The 23,463-nt window shown below is 42.6% G+C and overlaps 1 protein-coding gene across 1 annotated transcript; it reads right to left on the bottom strand.

The window, feature by feature from the left end:
* Window positions 1-1,762: 1,762 nt before the first annotated feature.
* Window positions 1,763-7,970, bottom strand: CCNA1 (cyclin A1). Its single transcript, XM_039566976.1, has 9 exons — window positions 7,863-7,970; window positions 7,578-7,726; window positions 6,236-6,479; window positions 5,892-6,013; window positions 5,003-5,226; window positions 4,163-4,367; window positions 3,206-3,319; window positions 2,430-2,563; window positions 1,763-2,100 (listed from the first exon to the last, which is right to left on the bottom strand). Exons 2-9 carry the CDS (start codon window positions 7,707-7,709, stop codon window positions 2,049-2,051), a joined length of 1,227 nt encoding a protein of 408 aa, XP_039422910.1. The 5' UTR covers window positions 7,710-7,726; window positions 7,863-7,970; the 3' UTR covers window positions 1,763-2,048.
* Between the last annotated feature and the right edge of the window lie 15,493 nt (window positions 7,971-23,463).

Raw genomic sequence — 23,463 nt, 5'->3', positions numbered from 1 at the left:
TACAAATATCTTTAATCTGCTGTAACACAAGGAAAACATTCCTGCACTTGAGACATTCGTTACTGCTTTGAAAATACCCAACAATACAGTTAGCTGCAGTTCAGTGGGCACTATTACTTACAAGTAGTCTTATTAACATGGGGTTTCAGAATATCTTATGTTCAGCCGGAAACACCAAACAAGCTTGTATTAATAAGCTGGGTAGACTTAGCAACACTTGCTCAGTGCACTCACCATTTCCTTGTGAAACAAGAGACCAAGAAATTCACTGTTGTAGCTAGGCGCCACTGGCACAGCTTTGTGCTGAGACACTTTCTTTAAAGAAGTTGACTGCAGGCATGAGGGAAATTCATAGCCCACCGCTAAGACATACATCCAAAAGCCATGAAATTCACTGCATGGACAAAATCCATGGATCTAGGCCCCCACCACAAAATTAATACCACAGGCATGAGCATGGGATATCTGGTCACTTGTATCATTATCAGTAATGACAAATTCACTTAACTGATTAGAAAGTGATTGAAGCAAGAGACCAAGAACTAGACTGAAACTGCAGAACAAGACTGCTAGACTGAAATGGAATACTCCTATCCCTTAAAGGATGTTTACTTTGAGACAAGTGAAGCAGTCATGACCACTGCCTCCACTTTGGAGAAATACAAGAGCTTGCACTCCTAGACAGATCCACCAGGCTGCACAGGGAGGAATTAAGGGAAAGGAAGTCTTACATACATTGAGGGAATGCCCAAAGCTAAGAGCCTTATGACACATATATCGGCATTAATCAGGTTTTAAAATTAAATAAGAGGCTTGTTAGCTGGTACTTAATATGTCTGCTGAATTGCATGCTGGTGACAAGTGTTAAACCCATTCTTCCTTGGAAACACAAAATTAACTGTACAGATTGCTCTCTTAGGAAGCAGTAAGCCCTGGAAGTTTTAAACTCTTGCAGTAAGAGCACACCTCAGACCTACCTTGCCATTTAGATGAGTGCATTGTACTCCTCTACATGTTAACCAATATGACCAACTGATTTTTAAACTACTTTGGACAGGGTTTGTGTTTGAGAGTACACAAGGTAGTGTCCTATTTGGACATTTGGGTTTTTTTTTCAAAGCACTACCTAACAAATAACTGACAGTGGGACACAAGACCATATAGCAGCTCAGGCTAAGACAGCTGATAGTTCTGACCGTCCCTTCACACATGCTCACCAGTGCTCTAGTGACATGAGAGCTCATCTCAGACGGCTTTGTTATAACACCACTCCACACCACAAGCATGACTCAGGAGCCAGCTAGATCAACTCTGCTGTTCCAGTACCTCATAGCTTTTAGCATTGTTCTCTACTGCAGTCTGTTTACCAGTGTATGAAATGCTCCTAAAGCTCTGCCAGCCACAATCTCCCCTTCCTCCAACTCCCTGCAGAGCAATCCCCTATTTTGTCTCCATAAAGGGAAGTCTTTCACCTCAACGTTGATGATCTTCTACAAACATGTTCAGAGTTCATAGACCAACTGCATGTAGATGTTCTTGGTCTGATACGGTAAACAAGTAGCAGAAAATAGCTTCTGTTCATGCCCACATGATCTTGTCTCATTGAAAAAAGAACAAATAGAACTACAGCAAATCACCTGTGCCTATGGGGATGTCAGTTTGTGGTGGTTCAAGATCTGCTTTATCCACTCCAGCCAGCTTGTAAGTGCTTACAGCAATTTAGTAAAAAACAAAACAAATCCCACCGAACAAAACAAACAAATAAAAAAACACTCGAAAATTTATTCCACTCACTGTTACTGCAGGTATTAATTGGAGTCAGAAGATTCACAGAAGCAGAGTGTAATAAGACATTTATTAAAAGTGCTGTCAGTTAAGAGCTATAGTCTAATATCTATCTTTAAAAAGGCATCTCATTAAAAAATATTCTCTTAAAAACCATTCTGATCACTATGGTTACAGACACATGACCTGCAGTGCTCTATGAAATGTTAGACCAGCTTTGTTGATTGGGACAAAGTAATCTTCAAGTCCAGGATCCAGAGTCTCTAGTGTAGAGGAAGAACTGCTGGGAGCTCCAGAAGAGACACCTGCAGGTACCTGGAATAGAAATGCAGTGACTACAGGTATTAGCTTCAGATTTGTCAGCTAAGTTATCAACTGATTGTGCAATACATTGGAGAAGAGAAGCATCATCCTGCAACATTGCAAACAAAGTTGTTATCCAATGCATCTGCATACTTATGCATCAATCACTTTTCTGGTCAGAAAAGTTTTCCCCTCAAGAGGCTGATGGAGGATTCTGTTTCAGAATTAGAAGCTGACAACTATGAGACAGCTGCAGCAGCCACAGCCCAAGCTGGAAAACCAGAGTCACCCTGTGTTTCCAGCCATCCAAGTTACAGAGCACTGGCATACTGGTTACTTACTTTGGGTGCTTATACTTCTGCTTAATAGCTTGCAGCTGGCAATGGGGAGCATCAAGGCATGCTTTGTGCAGGTCAGTCAGGCAAGGCACTATATCATTTAATGAATATCCAGTAAATGCAGCAAGTGTTTCTGGCTGGTCAGATGAGAAAAAAACAGTGTTACTCTATTGTAGTCAGCATCATCTAGAAGATGGGTTTCCTATGGAAGCAGAAACTCTTTTCACTACAGGGCTCACTCTATGTTCTTTAAGCATGAAAAAGATTCAATTGTATTGCGCCATCAGTTTCATCCTAGGTCTTCCTTGGTGCCATGAGATATGACAAGCTCCTTCTGCTCTAAGCACGTGGCATGTCTTCTGGATCTTACTCTGTACTAAAGCTATTCCTCCAACACACAAGCTGGAAGGTCTACCAAGGCTTGTGGTAAAGCAGCCACTCAGTGTAACCACTCAACTAAGACACATTCAGTCCTCCCCTTCTCCCAGAAAGACCTGAATTGTATACCTGGGGGTATAGTTTTGGAGATTTGTGAGGCCTTTGGTACAGCCTTGATGTGAGCAAGACAGTAAAATCCCTCCTGTTTCAGAGAAGACGCATGATATTTCAAGTTTACTGAACAGTCATTTATCAGATCATCTTATTAACTCAAGAACAGCTACTCATCCTAGGATTTCAGCCTTTAAAACAAGATACTTTGTAGCTACTCTTCCTCCTTCTCAGCTCAGTTCTAAAAATAACAAAATGCTTAAGCTATTCATTAACACAGTTGTTCTTACCCAGAATGATCTGTTCACCGTATAGTTTGCTAAACAGTAGGCTGCTGCAGCAATTTGTGAAGGAAGGTACTTCAGAAGAGGATCAGCTTGAAGGAGACTCAGCTCTGCAAGATACTGAACAAGAAAACCCAAGTTTTTGAAAAAGAATGAACCTAGCTGGTACAATCAGTCCAATACAGCTAGTACTAAAGTTTGGCAGTGGTCTCAGTATCATGCACAAAAAAAGCACAAATTATGTATCTAGTGAGGAGAACTAGCATTCTAGTCCTGTTTACCTTACAGAAGATCCTTTATCATGTTTCCGGGGGACAGAAAGACCGTATTTTACCGAAGTTTAAACAATCTACACTGTAATCTGAAGGTCTGGTCCCACCACCAGTTCTGTCACGATTTTACAGATAGACTTATTCAAGTTTCATAAAAATAACAGACACACTCTTCCCATCCTCTAAGGCTCTTGTTTACGTTGGTGGACCCCACTTGGAGGTCAGGGATAAATGGACAGCTCTAAGAAGCACAGTTTGGGGTCTGTTGGAATAGAGTCATAGTACTATCCTATACCCTTTGCAAAGAATCAGGTGGTCAGATGTTTTACTGTAAGTTTGCTGTTTCTAAGCATGGTTCCCTACATCAGGCAACTCCTATGCAGCTATGCAGGTATATTCTGTGTCACTGTGGAGCAATATGCAGTACCACCAAATCCAGGACAGACTTGCTACACAGACATTGTTGAAAAAAGCACCAGATTTCTACCATTTAATTGCCTATTCAGTGAATTACCCCAGACCAGACAAGGTAGACCAAACCTAGGATTTCCATAAGGCATTTATCCAGAAGTCTCAGCACACAAGCCCACCAGTTTTAGGCCTGTTGCAGAGACAGCTTCATAAAATGCATGTAGTCCTCCTTCAAGGATCCCTTCTTCCCTCTCAGTCCCAGAAGGCAGATAGCCCATACCCTTGCAAAGTTCTCTGTCCTCATACAGATTTTACGCCTCTGAATATACTGAAGGAGGAACTGGTTGATGGTCGGGGCTGTTAGGTCGAAACCCAGCACTTTGAGAAGCAAGTGTTCCATTCTTAGCAGCTGCTTCTTTGTGTAGGTATCATCTGTTATATAGACAAATTCATCCACATCTGGTGGGTAGATCTCTTCATACTTCCTGAAAAAGGGATATAGAAGCCACATTTGTCGGCTTTGAAGTTACAGTAAAAGAAAGCTTCATGCTGGACCCACATCAGGATGAGCATATGACATTACTAAAACTTGTGTAAAGCTCTAACTTTACTTGTTCCTCCAGGCTAGCTAACAATTTATAGTTTCAAATTTGGGCAAACATGCTTAGAAGAACTCCAAGTCATCAGTCTAGATAGACATACACTCCCATTGTTAGCTCCTGAGTAACAGCAAGCATTCAGTGGGAAAGTCTCAGTAACACAACTCACTCCAGACAAACACCCATGCACTCCTAAGCTATTTTGCTTACCCTGTCGACTTAGAGCAGTTAAAGGCTAACTGTAGATTGCAAGTCAGTCTATGACAGCCTTACAGGCTAGCAGTTTAACACAGTACTGTTTCTGCTCCTGTTTTATGGTTACAAGCTTTCTCTACTACAGTTCTTCACATTCAACATTAAGTGTTTAATTTTAATAGTACCAAAGCAGGCCAAGTTGCTCATCTTGAGACATCATGAAGAGCTACCTACTACTGCAACCTTCCTTCCTCAAAATTACACTACAAGACTGAGCCCAAAAAGAAGTTTCAGATCACCAAGATTTCAGAAGATGAAACACTTACGCAGCCAGAAGAATTGCCGCTGTTCCTACGAGCTGCAGCTTCCCTCTGAGGACAGACATGCAGGAAAGAAACCGGTCCAGGAAGTTCACTGCCAAGTACAAAGTCTCTGTCCGAAGTTTATACTCTTCCCCTACTTCCACCAGCCAGTCTACCAGGATGGCACGCATTCCTGCTGTGATATCTGGCTGCTTCTTCATGTAGTAGGGCTTGGGCCTAAATCTTACCTGTTTGGAAAGAGTTGAAGAATCAGGATGATCACCCTGAAGAGAACCATGGATAGCTGAGCTGATGAACATTCTTTATACTTACACTAAAAGGAGCAGGGGTTGTCCCACTGTTAATAAGTACTAACTACAATTCTTGTGCTAGTAGTAGTTACTCCCAGCTAGTGGCATCTCTAGAAAATAGTATTTCTACACTGAAAAGACAGACTGAAGCTACAGTGTTAGCAGGAGAATAGTAAAACACCTCCTGGACTATGGACAGCCTTTGCCAACAAACAACTGAGCCATTCAGAAGGACCTGAAAATGAACAAATCAGATTTTCCCCCTTCTTCCTATCAGGAGACCTCACTTCACTGCTCTGACACAAGAAGGTAGGAAACACTACTACTATATCCAGAGAGCTATTAGTGAGAGCACATCAAACTGCTTTAGCATTTTTTCAGCATTCTACTCCCATCTGCAAGAACTCTTCATACCAAATAGTCAAGAGATGCTCCCATCATAGGAAATATCAGGGATGCAGTAATCCTGAAAGAACTTATCACTGACTATACGCTGCCTTAAGAGATGACTTTTACTATTTGCTTTCTCTCCTTTGTAGTTCAGTGGCAGCCTTGGATCTCTGCAACACTGCAGCCCACCACAGATACCTATAGCAACTTACTTCAGCCTCTCGGAGGTACTGATGAATGTCTTCTGCATACTCTCCCACAGCCAGAGTTACAACATCTTCCATGTGATCCTCAGGCTGGGATTGGAAGGATGTGTCCACTACCATAGGAGAGCCTAACAGGTAATAGGAAGCAGCGAGACATTTGTATAATTACTCTTGACTTTCTCTTGCTATTTTTAGCTCAGAATTGTTGCCCCTCATGAAGACACAATCCAAGTTAGCTTGTAGTGTTATTTTTTGTAACATAAGCTACTCACTAGCTTACAATTCACAATTCATAACCACCTTATGTGCAGTTGTGCTACGGATACCATCTGAGTAGTAACAGGAGTTACCTGAACTCAGATCCAGCAGTAGGTGAATACTGGATGTCATTGCACTAGTATCCAGTTCACAGTGGCTTAATTCCAGCTCTTCAGACACTTGGCAGCTATAGTTTTCTTTATCTTCTGGGTCATCTACGTAGATAGCAAAGCCTTGGTTTGATGCAGCACTGACCATGCAGTTGGGCACTTCATCTTTTCTAGATGAAGGGATGGTGTTTTCAAAGCCAGAGAAGCGCTTGATAACAGCAGTACCCTGAAGCAGAGCACACAGGAACACTGTGGGAGGGCAACTCAGGAGGAAAACAGAAAGTATCACTTGTTTTCAAATAGAAAATCACTTTCCTTGCGTAACAGACACCAATAACAGAAGTTCATGGGAAAAGCCATCAACTACATTTGGTGCCTCTGAAGTACCACTTGTTGCTGTCTTGCTGTGACAGACTCCTCACAGAAAGAATGAGGTGTAGTAAAAGTCAGGAACCAGGGGAGCAGCATCATATTCAGAGCCTCACACCAAGGAGAACGGGGGCGCTGCTCAGTTCTAATGAGGCTGGGGAGTGCAGTCTGCTCCACATTCAGTTTTGGAAAGGAGCAGTTTCAAGTGTAGGAAGTTAACAAAAGTGCTCAAGCACTGCCACAGACTTATGAAGGACTTCACCAGCAAGAAGGAACTTCAAGCAGAGTCAAAAAGTGAAGTTTGCATTTTTGAGCTTAAGCATCACAACCCCTAGCACTGCGTGTGACCAGGCTACAATCCTTCACACCATCTACTCTCAGTAAGCTATAAGCTGAGTTAGAGGCTTTACACAACCAAAACCAAGAAGAGTTTGTGTACACATACCAGCTGGTATTTTAGCTCAGCAAAATAACATTATCCCTGCCCCACCAGCAGACTCCAGAAGGGCCCAAGGGACAGAAAGGCAGAAAAGTGACATGTCATTAACTTGAGCTTCTTGAAGGCTCTGGCACCCTGAACTGAGCACGGCTAACCACACAGCAATGAGAGCTCTGGGTCAGTGAACAGCCCTTCCTTAAACCACCCCCTACATTGTAGGGAGTTAAGCGCTCGGGTGTCCCTTCCAGGATGAATTATTTACACAGAGTGCTTCCACGGGGAAGCACCTGCAGGTTAGGACTGAGCGGTTACTAGCAGGGTTTCTGGGGAAACTCACGCTTAGGAACTGGAGCCCGAGTCACCTTCTCACCCCGCCACCCAGGCCTTTGCCGGCAGCCTCGAGAGCAGGTGCGCGCACCGCTCATGCCGGCGGCTGCCAGCCCAGGGCCGGGCCGGGGAGCTGAGCCCGGGCTCTGCGGGCAGGGTGGCGGCTGTGCCGCCGGCAGCGGGGCTCACCTGGCCGCCGGGCCGCTGCTGCTGCCCGTTCTCCGTCAGCACCCCCAGCACGGCCCGGCCGCCGCTGCTGCGGAGGGCAGCGGGGCAGGACTCCCGCCGTCCCGCACGGCTCTTCTCTCCGGTGCGACGCATCGCCCCGACGTCGGTACCTTTCGGAGGAGAGAAAAAATCCACAAAAATAAATGAAGTCGTGGGGGGAAAAATAGTAACAGTAATAAAAAATCCTCTGAACGACCAAGGCAACCCCTTCCTCCCGCCCGCCCCGCGGGATGACGGGTCGCCCACCGCGCTGCCCGGCTCCGCTCGCCACCGGACCACGGAGGGATTCGGCCTCCCCGCACCGCACGGCGCCGCCCAGGCCGCCCGCCGCCCCTCTGTAGGCGCGGCCGCTGGAGGCGGTGGCTGTTGGCCTCGGCCGGTTGGCAGCCCGGCGGCTCAACCCCCGGTGCCCGCCCCGCCGGCCCCGCCAGCCGCGGGTCGCCATGGTGACCCCGGCGGGGCCCGGCCGCGGCCCGCCCCGCGCAGCGCCCGCGGAGCGCAGGCTGCCGGGGCCGCCCGGCCCGGAGCCGCTGTGGCCGCGCACCGGCTGCGCTCCCAAGGAGGGGATGTGCAAGCGAGGGCGGCGGCTTTGTGGGAACAGCTGAGCTCGGACGTCTCTCCTTAAAAAAGGACGAGCGAGAAAAAGGAGGTTTTAGTTCGTTTAAGGGGATTTGTCTCCCGCGATAAGTCCAAGCCAAGGGATAGCTAGGTGCCAACCTGGCTGTGCTGTTACATGGCTTAACTGTTCTCAGCTGCCAACACAGGAAACACAGCGGTTCATTCAGTCAAACCATCAAAGTTTGACACCAGTGATGTGGATAGTGATACAAGCAGCACGCGTGCTCCATTTGTGGGAAGGCTGTGGCTATGCTGGGGAACGAGATTAGATTTCAAAAACTATCTTGGCAAACTGGAAAAATGTTTTGGAAAATGAGGATGCTACTGAAGTACAAGTGCAAGGTCAGAGCCAGTGGATGCAGAAATGCGGGATGGGGAACAGCCAGGTAGGTAGCAGCTGTGTGAAGAAGAATCAGGAGGTTACAGTGAACCTCAGCCTGAGCATGATTCACCAGGGTCATGGCTGTGCGAGCACGAACAAACAGTGCCTGTGTGGCACACGAGCCTTCTGAACGTCCGTAGTGAAGACAAAAGAGCAAGAACTGCAGCAGCCAAAACCTCAGCATGAGATTTAAGTTAGATACCAGAATTGTGATGCCCCAGAAGAGACAGCATGGGAAATTTCAGAATTTCTCTTGTTGGAGATTTTTAAGAGCAAATTAAAGAGACTTCTGTCAAAACTGTCTGTGCCTTAGCAGTGATGATAATTGAGATAGATGCTTTCCAGTGATGAAATGTAGAAGCTATGATCCAAAATTTGGATATATCAATCAGTGTCTTACGCCAGAATTGGTTTTTGCAGTTCTTGTGATCCAGTCTGCATTAAAGGACTGTATTTTTTCTTCATGCTTCTCTTACATTTATTTTTTAACTGACTGTTTCTGAACCCCTAGAGGGAATTTACCATAGGAGGTAAGTGGTATATCTGAAGGTGAAAAATGTTACCTGTGTTTGATCCATTGGTCATGACACACTGTTTTTCCTTTTGGAAGGGAAGAGCTCCATGTCCTTGCAGCAACAGGGTTGTAAGCAGGTAGTTACTGAAGTGGAACTGTCACAGCTACAGGCGTGGGCAAAGGCAGGTCAGGGGAACAGAAGATTATGCTGTACATCCGTGTTCTTCTCTTTCTTTATTTTCTAAACCCCAGGTTTGCACAAGGAACACTTCACTTGGGGATAGTTATTTAAATGTTTTCATGCCAAGTTTTCATGCCAAAAAAATTAGTCTAGTTGCCAGCCTTTGAAATCAAATATTAGCCTAAGTGGAACTTTAAACTCTCTTTATCCCATTGTTTATATGGGATTACTAAATTCATCTTCAATCAGTGAACATCCTTTATATCCAAATACCCATCATATCTGTATTCCATTTAGACATAACACAAGAACCTCAGCTACCCAACAGATGACTTATTCATATTTTTATATATGAGCGGCATATGGCTATCCTCAGTAGTCATAAAATACATTAATGTAACTTAAATGCCTCTCAAGTAGCTTTTAATGAGGTTATCTAAGCTCCAGTTTGTCAGGAACTCTTTGAAACAGCCCAATATGGATTAGTACCTGAGGGAGGCCAGTGAGCTTTCCCAGTCACTACTTAATTGTAGCAGCAGATCAAATAAAGCTTTGGGCCATTAATCATTTACTTCTGAGCTTCCCTGTGTGCTTGAGAGGAAGGTAAAGCCTTCCTGAGTGGACTCAGGGCTTCTTGCAGTAATCACTGTCGTACTGATGATTTCTAGGAAGACAGAGAAGTCAGAGCAATTCCTGACTTGGCGAGGATGCTTCCTTCCTCTGTGACTCTGGAAAAGGCAGTATTAAAGCACCCTGTCTCTTGTCTTGTCAGTCTTTCCTGACTCCTTAGTAAGTTCTTTCTCCTTTTTGCAGTCTTTGCTTGAAATATTGTCCAGCTTTTTCAGCTAAAGGATCTTTCCTTCTTCCATGCTGTGGGAACAGGCACTGGCTCCTGCTTTTTCTCTGAGAACCACTGCTAATTTCCAGTTTTTACACAGCAAGCTCTGTACAGGCTTCAGTTCACAATCTGGGGCATAGATCCCTCTGCCCACAAATTAAACCCCTGTCAGCTGTCCCCTTCTCTCTTCACCCTTTGAAGTATCTTTGGGTCCCTAGTGTGCTTTAATCCCTAGGCTTTCAGCTTGGCCTAAATAGTTATTTGGCCTGCAGCCTGGAAGTAGCATCTTCACTGACAATAAAACAGCCATAGTCTTAAAATTAAGTGCAATTTTAAGAAGAGAAGCAGTTCATGGAAGACTGTTGCAACTTCCCAGCCTTTTTCCTCTTAGTCTCACACTGAATTACAACATGATGCTCATATTGGAAAACCCATTCAGGCAGGTTAGACACAGAGTTACAATGATCTTGGCCAGGTCATATTCAGTATTTGGCAAGTCTTTCCAGACCAATGCATTGAGCAGGTCCATGTGTGCCACAAACTCTTCTGAGGTCAGCTTTATGGCAGAGCAACAATCCCCCTGAATAGCAAATTTGATGCATAGCTGCATAACACCCTGGAAAATGTGCTGTGGGAGCAGTCTTAGAGTTCAGAAAGTTTCTAAAAAGGATTATGAAGTCTCCTTCATATTGAGAGTAGTGCCTGGACTCAGTGACCTGCAAGGTCCCATCAGGACCTTGTTGTATGGTCTTAAAGCAGCAAAGCAGTGGAGAGCATGACTTCTTTCACATGGCTGTGATTCCTTGGGTTGTGAATAGTCCCCTGGCTGCAGTGTGTTCTAATTATCATACCAGTAAATTAATTTCACATTACTTAAGAATACATAGAGTTTGAGTTTCAGTGTTTTTCTGAACCACCAAAATCAGAAAAATGGTCGAAAAGTAAGACATAAGTCCAGGACTCAGGAGTTGTTGATCAAGGCATACAGACAGGATCAAGACACAGTCTTGGTTGAGGCACCAATTCTCCACATACTGGGTGATGGATCACTTTGCACTGTCTGTACTGGGCATGTAGCATAGGCACAAGCCAGCAGTCAAGGCCAAGCTTACCTCATACTCTTTCACACTGAAAGCCCAGAGTCAGCAGTGAGTTTGAGCAACTCTGCAGCCCAGCATGAAAAAGCTCTGTGCCCCCAACCACCTCACAGATAGGATCACATATCAGTGGTAGTGGGCAGTCACAGACACAGTCTGTGTTGCATGGCTTATGAGATTGCATTAAAAAGGGCCAGTAAATGCACACTGCCATGCAGTGTCCTGCACAGTTGTTGGTACAGCTCTGACATGGTCCCTGCTGCAGCAGGTTGTGCTTTTCAACAGTTTGTAAGCATAATCCAAAGGTTAATGTGGCCAGTTTTTCTGAGCCTGAATTCTTAAGTGTAGAAGAAATGGTCTGAGAGTAAGAATTGTGTCTGTTCAGTACCTTCCAGAAACTCAAAAGAGGCCATAACTGAAAAAGGTGGTCAGGATTCAATCAAATCAGTAACCTGTCATCTGGTGTCCTCTAATTTTCTCATGTTTCTCCTTTTGCTGTTCCTTAACTTTTCCAAATGCCCTTAGCTTTTGAAAAGTTATACTTGTCTGAATGAAAAAGTAGAAGAAAACAGGAGCTATAATTTATTCTGTTGCCTTCACAGGCAAAATGAGGGCAGAGATAAAAAGGAAGAAATACTGTGTTTAAATCAGAGTTTCAAAACACTAAATTGCTTTTCTTAAATATTTTAGGGAAGTTTTAGAAAAATAACTGAGTCCTAGGAGATAGACAATACATTGGGATGTTTATAATTTTTTTTTTTTTTACTAACACTTAATCTAAACTTAATAGTGCAGGTTGAAGTGATCATCTAGTGTTAATTAGTATAATTTAAATAGGGCTACATGTATGCTTGTCAGCTGAGGCTATGTGTTATATTTACCTGTAATTTACAAGATGTAAAAGAAAGTAACTTCTTCCAGTTGATGTATTTCTTTAAACTGTTGCTTATGCACAACTGATATACTTTAACATCTACATTTCCCATCTATGATGCATCTGTGAATGATATCTACAGAACCTTAATTTATAATGCATCAGTATTCCTTCTGTTTCTTTAGAAAAATACTTTATATTTGCCTTTCAGAATCATTTAGCAATCAAATTTGCTCTTGTAAGTTTACTGGTGTTCTCCATTAAGCAAGTTCCACTAGGTTTCATGCACTAAACCTTTCAGTTATAAAAAAGAAAACAATTAAACCACCACACACAAATAATTTGACATTGGGCAAAGTTATGATTTCTCTGTGTGTATTGGGCTGTGCTGCCATAAAAATTGTGTGTATTTTTCAACATACTGACTTATAAGATTAACTGATTCCAAGGTTTAGAGTTAAAGCTTTCTTCCTAAACAGTTCTAAATTAATCATTCCTACTCATTATGTGTACGATAGCAGATTATCAAATCTGAGAGCTTAAATTTATGTGGAAAGTGAACTGAGTGATATTCCTGAAGACAAATCATCAATCAGTGGGAAAGGTTCATATTGCTTGGCTTGCAGGATCAGTAAAGCAGCCTATTTTTTTACACAGAGTGCTATGAGACAATCCCTGATTCTGGCTATAGAGCATACCACTGTAACACATATATTAAATGTAAAGTGGGCATGAGGGAAGACAATAAATGTAGGATCTCGTTAAGTAGAATGTTATTGAAAAGCCATTCTGCAGAAGAGCCCTGAAACAACCATGTGAAGTTGGTGGAAGAAGATCTGTGATGATCCCAGAGCAGCCTTCAAAAGCAGATTCCTGTTCCGCAGATGTTGAATGTCTTCAGAGTTGCAGTACACAGTCTGTGCTCTTGGCAAATGCAGCGTAAGGTAAAATGTGAGATTTGCTTTATTGTGCACGTACTCATCCTCCATTTACTATAGAAAACAGAAATAATCTGTTAAAGTTGCAGGGTGTCTGTGTAAGGAAGGGAAGCAGCAATATATCTTATGTCCCAGACAGAGCCATAAGCATCTTGTTCCCTCTACATCAGGACACTTGCTTCTGTCTTCTGTGCTTGCAGCTGTGTTGTGCATGGTGTGGTTGATGCTGGGAGAAGCCAGATGCATTCTGGGTCTTTATTATCCCTGTAGGTTGCCTAAGCTTGGAGCACAGCCTGCCTGCAAATCCCATTGCCCTCATGCTAGAGGATGATAGAGGGACTCTTCAGAAACCATCCTTTGCCACTCTGTCTCCTGTGTGGTAATAGGCAGAGCTCACCTCAGGTAGCAGTGGAACCTACCAGTGTGTCACAGAGCACCAGCTGATGCCCACAGCAGGGAAGCAAAGCCTAAAGCCTTGAACAGCTGTAAGATTTTCCCCTTTGGGGTTGTAACAATCCTAACCAGAAGGCTATTGTGCTTCAGAGAGTTAGTGATCCACGAGTTGTGTCAACCTGAGCAGTCTGTGCTGCACTGTGCTGTATGTACAGCTTGTCCTTCGGGATAAACTAGCAGGGTGATGGTAACAGAGGAGCCCACAGGCAGCTCCCACTCTATGTTTCCAATTACACCACCTGTGTGGCCTTGGCACTATCTTAAAGAGGAGCAGCAAGTTCTCATGTGAACATACAGTTGTTTGACAACAGATATGATGCGTACAATATATTTTGTCTAAGAAAATTCCCTAAGAAGTCTCAAAACCAAAATGTCAGGGAATCTTTCTATGGATGGGACCTGTACCATATGCCCTGAGTAGAGGTCTGTGAGATGCTGCATGGCTCAGGGCTCCCAGCATCTGAAGGGATGTAAGGTTACATGTATTCTTTCTGTTTCTCGTGTTAGCTCCAGAAAGCAGTGGTTTTAGCAATAGCTTATGGAGCATGAGTGCCTTTCTTACACGATCAAAAGGTACACTGAAGTACACTTCAGTGCCTTGTACTACAGGTTAGCAGCAGAATAGCCTGAAGTTGACCCCAAATGTGTTTCTGAATCAAGTGGTGTAAAAGATGACAAATAAAGTTCCAAAGAGTTCCAGCTTTGGGGTTGCTTCTCCACAGCAGTCTGCTCCCACTAGCTTTGTGACTATGTAGGATGCCCAGCACCACTGCAGTTACTCCCATTTCACCGAGAAGTACAAGAAAATGAGCTTTTTCAGTATCAAAACAATAATAGAAGATAAACTGTACCATTTAGTGCTGCATGTGAAGAGAAAACATCAAGCTTAAAATGAAACATTTCTGCTAACCATATTTTATTCCCTTAAAAGCTTCTCTGTATCATAAAGCAGCTGATAGCAAGCTTTAGCACTGTGCATGTCTTAAATTATTGTCCTTCACAGAACATTAATATCTCAACTCTATTTTTCATTTCAGAACAACACAGGAAAACACCCATAGCTTCGACAGAACCTTGAAATGGTACTGCATAATTCAGAAACAGCCATTTCTGAATTCTTCAAATCACTCTAATAACCATCTAGCTCAACTGCCAGGTTCTTCTCTGCCAGGTATTGCTGAAGTGCATGCTGAAATACCCTTGCTGTAGAATAGGTCTTTTCTCAGTCAGGCCCCTAATTTATGTTCCCTATACTCATGGCATCTGTTACTCAGCTGTTATTGACAGGTACTGCTCATTTCTACTTAGAAGCTGACAGTTGAAAAGTTTCAAAAGAAACTCGTGTTCTGACTTGGTGATCCTGTGGAAGCTGACTCTTGGGCACTGTTTCTCAGGTTACAAATCACAAGTTCTCAGAGTGCAGCATTTGGACAGAGAGCAAACCGTATCCTGGGCTGCATCCAAAGCAGGGTGGCCGGTAGGGTGAGGGAGGAGCTCTGCCCCTCTGCTTTGCTCTGCTCTGCTCTGCTCTGCTCCACTCTGGTGAGACCCCACCTGGCGTGCTTCATCCAGCTCTGGGATCCCCCCACAGGAAGGACATGGATCTGTTGGAGTAAGTCAGAGCAGGCCACCAAGTTGATCAGAGGGATCAAACACCTCCTATGAAGAAAGGCTGAGAGAATTGGAATTGCTCAGCCTGGAAAAGAGAAGGCTTTGAGGTGATCTTATTATGACCTTCCAGTACCTGAAGGGAACTTACAGGAAAGATGGAGAGACACTATTTACAAGAGCATGTAGTGACAGGAGAAAGGGGAATGGGTTCAAACTGAAAGAGAGTAGGTTTAGATTAGATATTAGAAAAAAAATCTTTACTGTGATGAGTGAGATGAGTGTGGTGAGACACTGGCACAGGTTTCCCAGAGAAGTTGTGAATGCCCCATCCCCAAAGGTGTTCAAGGCCAGTTTGGATGGGGCTCTGAGCAGCCTGGTCTGGTGGAAGGTGTCCCTGCCCATGGCGGGGGGATTGGAACTAGATGATCTTCAAGGTCCCCTTCCAACCCAAACTACTCTAAGATTAAAAGAGCAATTAATTTGTTGCTATCAGTTTTTGTTTGTGTTAGTAATTCAGATGTAGTGGGACGTATAAAGCATATGAGTTTTGTGTGCACGACTAGTTGAAGATCAAATATCTGTAACAAAATTTATAGTAATAAAACAAAATTTATAGTAATAGCAACAGTAATCTTGGAAAATAGTTTTTTATCTTTGTTGTTTGGAAAAGTAGGTGCAGTGATCAACTTCTATAGTGTTGTGAAGGCAAAGGCTATTCATAAAGGCTTCAGGTCAGCACAACAAAATCTCTGAACAAAAACAATGCATGTTTTGGTTTTGGAGGAAATGATCAAAATTACAGCTATTTGTCAGAATGAATCATGACTAGTAACTGTTGCTTTTCATGCGAGATTTGGCATTGCTGGAATCTAGCAGTGTTTTAACTAAACTGGAAGAGTGGTTTTCCTCTGAACTCTCTGCCTTATGTATTAAGGACATGACTACATGCCACCATGCATGGGTGAAAGGAGAGATTAGACAGAGGATGGCTTAACAGAGCATTGCCTGGTGGATTCATGTCCCTGGCATTCTTTCCCCTGCTTCCTCTAGAAGTCAGTGATTAGACTCATTAAAACTGTTGGATGAGCTCCTCAGACATCAGGCCATCCATGTGGATTCCATAACCTGTGCAGCAAATAGGCTGTACAGTACTGATCATACCTGGAGCACTGCAGTCTTGCTATTTTCAAACTGAAGAAAAACAGTGCACTGTTTGCCACAAACTATATACCAGGATTATTAGCCCTATGGCCAGGACAGTGTGTTGAAAGAGGAAACAGAAGTAGCCAAACTCTTCCATTACTTGGAGAGTTCCCCTGCCTTTTTTCTTTGGTTTAATTGGAATACCGTGTGGTTTCTCCACAGTGTAGTGGAGAAATTTTAGTTGGCTCTTGATTATCCGAGTAAATTAGTTAATGATGCTTGCTCACTGCAATCACCCTTTGCCTTTGCAATTGCCTGAACTCTGCTGTTTCAAGTCACCTATTATGTGTCCATGTTCATAATTACAGCGTATTGTCTGTAGTAGATGTATGGCACAGCACTGCTTATGTACATACCCAGCAGCTACTATTTAATGTCATTGAGCTCCCACATTCTTATTGCTTGCTGCATGCTTTGCTAGTGATAAATGATAGCCATTTTTCTGTACCACAGCAAGAAAAGAGATTAAAACTCTAGATACCAATCTGATCTCACAGGTCACAGCTTGTCTGTGTAACCCCTTTTATGTTATAACTGATAGCAGTAAAAGGTAACTTTCATCAGCCTTGTTTATTTATGTCTGTGAGTCTCGCTGACGATGATTTATAGAACACCTGTAATTGAAAGTGTATACCTCTCACGAAAATGCAATGCAGAGCTGCAAAAAATGACCTTGTAAGAGGGAGAGATATTAAAAGTCTAGTGTGAATAAAGAAATCCAAACAATAGGATAATCCAATTATTAAATATAGAGCAAATCTATATATAAGCAGTGGAGATGGGTAATTAGTTGGGGGAAAATAGAGGACTGGAAAATTCAGCACATCTATTTTACATTGTTTAAAATTTAAAAAGCCTATTCAAGTAGTCATCTTTGCTCTTTGGCTTGATAACATTAATCGTGGCTACATCTTGGAAAACTGAGAAGCTCTGAGATCACAGAGTTTGAATTTCCAAATTCAATCCAGTGGAGAAGAACTCCATAATGTAGAAAACACAATGATTTCAATAGGGAAAGACCAGTGTCTGCATATAAAAAAGGGGTTAAAATGCAGCAAGGGATGCAGAACAGAATAAATGCTAGGAAAAAAATGTGGAGGTTTTTGTATAAAAAATTAAAAAGGGCCTTACAGGAAGAGATTTAAATATCTTAACATCTCACTAAGCAGAAGACAGAAAGATGACAGGATTACATTAGGATTCCCCTGAGAAGAAGATACCAAGCCTGCAAAGCTCATTTATTCTAGCAGACACTGAGATAATTAGATTCAGTGACAGGTACCTGAAAACAGTCAGATTCCAATTAGACATAAAGCAAACGTTTGTAACGTGACCCATTACAGCAAGCGCCCAGGGGAAAGCAGGATGTCTTTCAAGGTTTTCAGTATGCCTTTATGTAGGATATACGTTATCCAAAAAACATATGTGCTACTGGAGCCTGTACTGGAGTAACTGAGGAAAAAAGATTTTGGTATGCTAATAGGAAGCTCAGTGAGATGATCTAACAGACCTTTGGCCTCTGAGATCCAAACAAGTCTTCTCTGAAAATTAGTTCCTGTAGAGCTGTGTTTGGGCTATAGCATCACTGACTAAATGACCCCATAAGATTTCACCTGCATGTTGTTTTTCTTTACCTAATTCCTTACACTGGAAGCAACTCTTTCCTCAGAAAACATAGTAAGACAACTGCAAACTCTTTCCTCCCTTCCTATTCTGGACAGTCAAGAGATTGGTGTCTTTTCTGTCCTCCTGTTGCTGCCTTCTCCCTGTTTTCATCCTTCCCTACTTTCCACCCCAGAAGCTGACCCATGTCCTGTTCTCAGGTAGTTAATAGGCATCTGTTGGTCGTCTCTAAAGCCTGGGAAAACTTTACCTCTGATATCCTCCTGAAAGCAGATAGACATCTGAGAGGTGAGCAAACTGTAGCCATTTGAGAAAAGTCTTTGTCTGTCAGACAGCCCAGGACTGTTAAGGATTCATTTTTTAGCCAGAAAAAAAAAAAAAATTTGGTGTATCTCTATCTCACAGACTACCACTGGGGTACTGATAAGATAGTGATAAATAAATGTCTTTCTTGAAAATGAATATATTATCAGAGACAGTACTTCAAAAGCTCTCTTTCATTTCCTGAATTTAGGTTTCCTTTTAGTCTCTAGTATTCAGATTGCTTTTTAAAATTTTTTATACTTGCTTAGTGCCAAGAGAGTAGAAACCTTTTGTTTTATTTTCTGACAGCAATGCATGGTGGCCCTCTTCCAGCATGTATTTGTGCACTGCAGAGATCTTTATACCTGATTCTTGCAATGATCTCCGCACCAGGGTGATGGAGACATGGAATCCCACTGTTTTGGGGTGAATAAGGAAGGCTTTGGAGCTAGATACACCAAAACAAGACGTAAAAGTCACTGTTTTCCTCTTCTCCTGTAAGTAGTGTCTCCTTCTTGTTCATTTAATCTCGGTATTCCTTTTGGAACATGGTAATTGTGAATGGCCTGGTGTCTGTCGTGGCAGGTCAGCCCCAGCAGGCAGGGACAGCTCCTCTGCACAGCGGTCACACTCAAGCACCTCGCAGATGTTCCCCTTCTCCAGGGTCTCTCCCCAGCACCCGGTGCCAGTGTGGATATTTGGCAGTCCCTGAATATGTTCTTCCACCAGAGACCATCCAAACACCGTCATGAATGCTGCTATTACTCTAGAATCATTAAGATAAGTTACTACTTTGTGGTTGTACAGAATACCTTTCCTAGATTCTCTGTGCACTGAAGTTAATCAACCTGAGATACAATATTAAAAAAAAGCTATTTCAATCAGTAAAATGCATTAACTCCTTTACTGATTTAAAAAAATTAAGTGTTCCATCTATCTTGCAGCACTTCTATTTCTTATCTGTTATGAAACAATAAATAAAAATGCATAAAGTGAAATATGAAGGAGTTTCAAAGTTTTCTGAAATGAAAATATTCCAAAATTAAATATATAGAGAACTGTGTATAGAAATTTTCATTGAAAAAATATGATTTTTTGAGGGGAAAAAAGACCCAACAAATGTGTTTGGACTAATTTTAACTAAGCTTCTGGAAACTTTATATAAAGATAGAGCAAACAGCCATTCATTTTTCATTTGCAGGCAGCTGTGGTTACAGTAAGCTGTTAGCAATGCCAGGACTTTCAAGGATCATGAATCACGAAGTCACAAAATCACTTAGGTTGGGAGGGAGCTCTTGAGCTTGTCTAGTTCATCCTCCTTGCTCAAGCAGGGTCAGCTACCGTAGGTTGCCTGCATTCTGCCCAGCTGGGTTTGAATTATCTCTGCAGATGGAGACTCCACAGCTTCTCTTAGCAATGTGTTGCAATGTTTGACCACTTTCAGAGGTAAAAAAAAGCAACCTTTCTTGTGATCAGGTGGAATTTCATGTGTTTCAGTTTATGCCTGCTGCCTCCTAGTCCTGTCACTGTGTAGCATGGAGAAGAGTCTGGCTCCCTCTTCTTCATTCTCTCCCATCACATTTTTATACTCATAGGTGAGATTCCCCCAAGGTTTCTCTTCCCAGGGCTGAAGAGTCACGGCTCTCTCAGCCTTTCTTTGTCTGTCAGATGCTCCAGTCCCTTAATCATCTTTGTAGCCCAGTGCTGGACTCACTCCAGAAATCTGTATCTTGTACTGAGGATCCCAGAACTGGTCCAAGTGTGGTGTCACAAATGCTGAGTGAAGAGGATCACCTGCTGGCAATGTTCTGTCTAATGCAGCCCAGGCAGCCACTGCCCAGCCACTCTGGCAGCAAGAGCACTTTGCTGGCTTGGGGGTTACCTTGTTGTCTACCAGGACCCCAAGACTGTTCTCTGTCAAGCTGCTTCCCAGTTAGTCAAATCCCAGCATATGCTTGTTCCCCTCCACGTGCAGGATTTGGCATTTCCCTGTACTGAACTTTGCAAGGCTTTTGTCAGCCCATTTCTCCATCCTGCTGAGGTCCTTCTGAAGGGCAGCACACCAATTCTCTGTATCAGTCACTCCTCCCTATTTTTTTATTTTGCAAACTTGCTAAGGATGCACTCTTTCCCATCATCCAGGTTATTAATGAGGATGTTAAAAACGGGGTTGGCAGTGACTTGTGACAGTGACTACAGTCCTTTCCGCCTGCCATGTCAGCCAGTTTTCCATCCACCTCCTTGTCACTTTATCTAACACACACTTTGCATGTGATAGCATTGCCATTTCTTATATCCCCACAATCAATCCTGAAGGCTGCATGTATATGGCACGTGAGAACACCCTCTCTCAGGCTCACGTTTTTAAATACACCTCTGATTTCTATCCTAAGGCATTCTAATAAACTTACCTGTTTAGTTTTTGGGTACTAAAGTGATTCTCAGAACCAGTTGGATGCCTTCAAATCAAACTCTATGAAAATGTTACAGTATAAAGTGCTAGGGGGTTTGTAAGCATTGAGTAGGGTACTTCATAGTAGGAAATAGTACGATTCTTCAGAGCCAATAAAAATATTTTTCTTTCAGTGTCTGCATAAATACAACTTTTCTTCAGAAAGTCAGGTCAAGGTTTTAAAACGTAATATAAAGCTCTTACAAGAATATGAAAATAGGTAAGAAGATATTAATAAGTACATGACAGTCTTCCTAGCAGATCAGTGGTTCATCTAGTTGAACAACCTACCTCAGGCAAGGACCAACACTTCAGAAAAATGCGAAGTTTCTTTCAAGTGCACATTGTGTGAATACAGAAATTGCTGCATCCTCATTATATTCCAGACTCCTGGTCATGATAGTGATCAGTGGCATATAAATCAGAGAAAATGTTCTGGTAGACGAGATATGAAAAGTATGGTATGCCTTACTTGAAAAATTATCTTCTCTTAATGACAAATTTGAAATTTATGTTCTCTTGCAAGTGAAGGGAGCATCTCATTTTAAACTTGGAGCCTAAAGACTGAAAACCTGAGTCACCCTCAGGAGGTGCCTTTCTCCCTCCTTTGGCTATAGACAGGGACTCTCAACACGTTACGTGAGATGAATACAATCTCTTGTGATTATTTTGTACCTAGAAGCATATGAATGTCTAATTTTTTCAAAGTCTAAAACTAAACTCTCAGTCTGTGATATCTGATGGCAGTAAGTAATATGTATGTAGTATTTAGAAATTATATGATTTTTATTTTCCGATGTAGGAATGTTATTTCTGCTTATATTGATGTCTAGTTTTGTCTTTGGCTTCAGCTGGAGTCGATGCAAGCTTTTCATGCTCTTTATACATTTTAACAGGGCAAAGACAATTGCTGCTTTCTTCTAAAATAGGAAAAGGGCACTAATAGCTTGCCCTGCGTACCCAGAAAGTCCAGTGTCCCTGGATTTTAACACTGTGAAAGATCTGACAGTGTTTGGCTAAACTTCTCCCTCTAACATGTTAATGGAGCCAGGTTGCTTGTTACAAATACCACACTGACTTCTTTTAGACATTCACATTTAGCCATCCAAGGCTATTTCAACACTCCAAGTAATGTCAGAGTCATGCTGGGAGTGCAATTAACTATTCTTTATTTTTGTTTATTGCCATTAAAAAGTTGTACTCAAGATGTGCTCAGAGAGAGGGGAAAAAACACCCTCTCAAAGTATTAATTACAGATTTTATTAAAAGTGTACAAAAGACTTAAAGCGTAACCAAGCAATCACTGTTCTCTCACCCTAGGAGAAGGGGGAAGAAAGAATTCCAGTGGCAGGGAGCTTAGCTGCTTTGACAAGAAGGGAAACACAGGCCTCCTAATTAACAGTGCAGTTAAAGAAGGGTGAGCAGGTTGTTGCCAAATGTAACCCCAGGGAAAACTGTAACTGCTGTAATCAAGGGAGTTATTTACCCCGTCAATAAAAACAGCCTGAAACAAATGACATGATGCGCTGAAAAACTGTGGTCTGAGAACAGGGAGGTACCAAGGAACGTGGCTCCTGCCGGATGGTTCTCCCTCAGTCCTGAGGAGCTCGGGGTGATGCAGGTGCTGGACTGAGGGTGTGCTGTGTTGCATGGGCAGTGCTGAGGACTGAGCTCAGATCTCATCTCTGTGAAATAAGAGAAGCACCAAACGGAACATGTCTACACACTATGAATATCCAAAGGGAAACGATGGTCTAAAAATTCCTCAGGTATTGGTCCGAGTCAACTTTCACGCTACCAGGTGTTGAACTGGGCTGCACCATTTTGGATTTTGTAATGAATCTCGGGAGATTTGTGTCTTCATCTAACCATAACTGGAGACAAAATGAGGTTTTCCAGTTATTTATTTTATTTCTTTCTTTCTCATTTACTTATTGAGTCATTTATTGAGACAGGACTTCATTAAAGAACTAGTGGGCCTTTTTCAGAACATTGTCAGCATCTTTCAGAGTGCCCAAAAAAGGAATGAAAATCACTTTCACAAATCTCAATCCAAAAATGATTGGGCATGCCTCAAAAAGGCAAAATTTTACTATCTATGCCTTGGCTGATATTTAGAAGGATACCAGAAAATGCCCCAGATTTAGAGCTTGCCTGTCTTACCCTGGGTCACTCAAGTGTTAAGTAACTCAGTGTCAGTATTGAGTCCAGTTCTATGTGCGCTGTATGGCAAGAGCCATTTGTAATGGTCACCTAAATATGGGTTTGCTTTTTTCTTCCCCTGTCCATGTTAGATTACCCAGAACATCGGCCATAGCCTCACATGACTGTCCATAGGCTCAGTCCTACATTCTTGATGTCCTGATGTCTTGATATCACATGGATCAGTGACAAAAGGTAGTTAAAATAAAGCAATGGCTACTGAATACTGTTGGTTGGGGTACCAATTAAAATCTTAGTGCATATAAACAATTTTTTTCTTAGCTTCAGAAATGTTATTGTGTTACCTTACAGCCAGCTCCAGGTAATATGTGACCAGATTTCAGATTCTTTGGTACTCCTTCTTCACATAAAGAGGGCTCTGATAATGAGGAGGTGGTTGTTGTGTGAGTAAGATTACCAGGATCAACAAGGATTTTAAGGACTTGGAGTGACCTACCATAGCATTCCTCTAAAACTGCCTTTTTAATTAGCTTTGATGTAGTCTCCTCAATGTCTGCTATCAAGAAATCCAGCCAATACTTTTTGTGTGATGGCAGC

Source organism: Corvus cornix, chromosome 1 (assembly GCF_000738735.6).
Source record: "Corvus cornix cornix isolate S_Up_H32 chromosome 1, ASM73873v5, whole genome shotgun sequence".
In the NCBI taxonomy this organism is placed as follows: Eukaryota; Metazoa; Chordata; class Aves; order Passeriformes; family Corvidae; genus Corvus; species Corvus cornix.
This window is presented reverse-complemented; position numbering and strand designations above follow the sequence as displayed.